General features: G+C 56.0%; 1 protein-coding gene across 1 annotated transcript in view; it reads left to right on the top strand.

The window, feature by feature from the left end:
* LOC102853191 (chromosome unknown open reading frame, human C19orf45) overlaps positions 1-2,345 on the top strand; it is a 6,280-nt gene extending 3,935 nt beyond the window's left edge. Inside the window, exons 6-8 of the mRNA XM_006902675.1 lie at positions 887-1,088; positions 1,636-1,721; positions 2,163-2,345. Of these exons, the coding sequence (XP_006902737.1) occupies positions 887-1,088; positions 1,636-1,721; positions 2,163-2,345 (471 nt within the window). The remainder of the gene's footprint in view (positions 1-886; positions 1,089-1,635; positions 1,722-2,162) is intronic.
* Positions 2,346-2,608: the final 263 nt, after the last annotated feature.

The following is a 2,608-nucleotide window of genomic DNA, read 5'->3' as shown; positions in this document are numbered from 1 at the left end:
TTCCTCTCCTGAGCCATCCTTCCACTCTGCCAAACATGATGTCCCTTTCCAAGGACCAGTCCCTCCTTGCAACATGCCCAAAGTATGTCAGACGAAGCCTCAAAATCCTTGACTCCAAAGAGCATTCTGGCTTCACCTTCTCCAGGACAAACCTGTTTGCTCTCCTAGGAGTCCATGATATATTCAACACTCTTCTCCAGCACCACAGCTCAAAGGCATCAATTATCTATCATCCCTAGTCACTGTCCTTCATGTTGTTGTTGTTATGTGCCGTCGAGTCGCTTGCGACTCATAGCGACCCTATGTACAACAGCCCTATTGGACGATGAATAAGGAAGATTGAAAAATAACTGGTGCTTTTGAATTGTGGTGTTGGTGACCAAATTTGAACATACGTGCCATACCACCTAAAGACAAAAGAGTGTAGGTTGAAAGAAGTGCAGTCAGAGTGTTCCTCAGGGGTAAGGACGTGAGACTTGGCGTCTCATACATTAGGCGTGAGGTCAGGAAGGCCCAGAGTCCCCAGAAAACGACATCATACATAGAAAGGAAGAGGGCCAGACCAGGAAAGTAAGACCCTCAAGGACATGGACTGCTACAGCGACAGTGGTGACAGGTTTGACCAAGACAGAGACTGTGAGGATAGCACAGGATCGGGTCCCCAGGAGCCAGGGATGCCTGGACAGCGCCTAACAACTAACAGGGTAAGTCAAACCGCTCCTGGCTCCAGTGGCCTTGTCTACAAAATGATAAAATAATGACATCAGCTCCCAGCGCGCCCCCAGGGGCCCCAGCGAGAGCGAGAGATCTGCCCAGGGTCACACGGGGTGGGCCTGCTACACAATACCTCCAGAAGGGAGTTCCCAGATGACCTGTGGTCCTCCAGCCACCGCCTGTCAACCAACCTCCCAGACGCCACCTGCCCCATGAGAAACTGCAGACGCACGTGATTCTAGGAGATCCAGCGCAGCTCAGGAACTTCTTCCAGACCTCGATGAGCTCGCATTACCCAGCCCTGGAGACGAATCAGACAGCAAAAGCGGTCAACCTGCACTTTCAGGACAGCAACCTGCCCAAAGGCACTGGAGGTGAGCGTGGCCCCGCCCCTGTTGGAAACCACGCCCACATATAAGAAACCACTCCCACTCTTGGCCGCCACTCCTCTCCGGGAAGCCAGGCCCCTGCCTGGAAGCTATGCCCTGGTTTGAAGCCCACCCTTCCTACTGGGTAGCACCACCCCACTGGGAACATCACCCCTACAGTCCCCTACCCCTCTTACGCCATGCCCCAACCCACCCTACCCCCGCCACTGGGAAGTGCCTACCTATTCAGAAGTCCTGCCTCTTCTTTGGGAAGCCCCGCCCCTATACCAGGGAGTCACACCCCATTGGTCCTGTCCGCCCCCAACTAGTGCTGCCCCACCCACTGCCTGGCTCTGGTTCTGCCTCCTGAAGGTCCAGATGCCAGCCTGACTCTATCAGGACCTCTGATTTGCCCGGGACAACCCCGCCCCAGGCCACGCCCCCACCCTATCTCCCATCCCCGGCGCCAAAGCAGACTCTGCCCCTCACCTTCCGGTCTGGGGGACCCACTCAGTCTTCCTCAGCTCAGCAGCCTCCCAACTCAAATCTCTAGAGACAGATTTTTTAACCACCAACCAGAAGATGCTGAAGCCACACAGCGTAGCTCCAGCCTGTTTAACTGAGGAGCAGCTACAGCGGGTGAGGGGGGACAGGGGGATACAGCCCCAAATCACAGGAGGGTCACCAGGGCTGTCAGTTGTCGCAGGACAGTGTCTCCCCCAGACCGCAGAGCCAGCCTAGGGTCATTCTAGGGTCACCCCAGGCAAGGGGTCATCTTATTGTCATTCATCTCACTCCAGAGTCACGGTCAGCCCAGCACCAGGACCATCATAAGGTTATGCTCTCCCCAAGCTGAAGACTAGCTGAGGGTTACCTAAAGTCACTTGGCTCTGTGGTCGCTCCAGGGCCATCCCTGGTGCATTCATGCCTCTTATTGGTCCTTGGGTCAATAATGTTAGAGGCCTGGGACCCAGCTGCCAGCCATATCTGACTGTACGTGCCCCCAGCTTTGATGCTCTGAGAGAGCATGGATGATTCAGAGTGGCCGAGGTGGGCAAGCTGTCCTCCCTATGTCCACAGTGCAAGTACAGCCACATGGAGCCCCCACTGGGCGGACAGCGTGTGCTGTCAACTGTCTACCAGGAGGACTTTCCCTGCAAGTACCAGGGCCCACTGAGGAAGAGTTGGCGCGACTCCCAGGAGAGTCACGTGTTCGTGAGCTCGCTGGGATGCAAGAAAACGATGAACCCTCGGGCCCCCTAGACCCCCACCTACCCATGCCGCGGCCAGCAATAAATGCCTCCTTGGTGACATCCTTGGTGCCTTCTCCAACACGCTCCACCATCCGGTAGGGGCTAGAGGTTGGGCTGTTCATGCGGAAAACGACTTTGTGCAGAAAACTGTGAATGCCCAGACACGACTGCAGGCCTAGGGGTCACCAAGCCTGGGCAGGGAGTCCCTCCCTGCAAGAGTTCAGCAGGAGGGTCAGAGTGAGGTCTTCAGCAGTGGAGTCAAACACTGGTGGG

Source organism: Elephantulus edwardii, unplaced genomic scaffold (genome assembly GCF_000299155.1).
Source record: "Elephantulus edwardii isolate Elephantulus edwardi_28Jun2011 unplaced genomic scaffold, EleEdw1.0 scaffold00438, whole genome shotgun sequence".
Taxonomy (NCBI): Eukaryota; Metazoa; Chordata; class Mammalia; order Macroscelidea; family Macroscelididae; genus Elephantulus; species Elephantulus edwardii.
The sequence above is the reverse complement of the archived record's forward strand: the minus strand, read 5'-3'. Positions and strand labels throughout refer to the sequence as shown.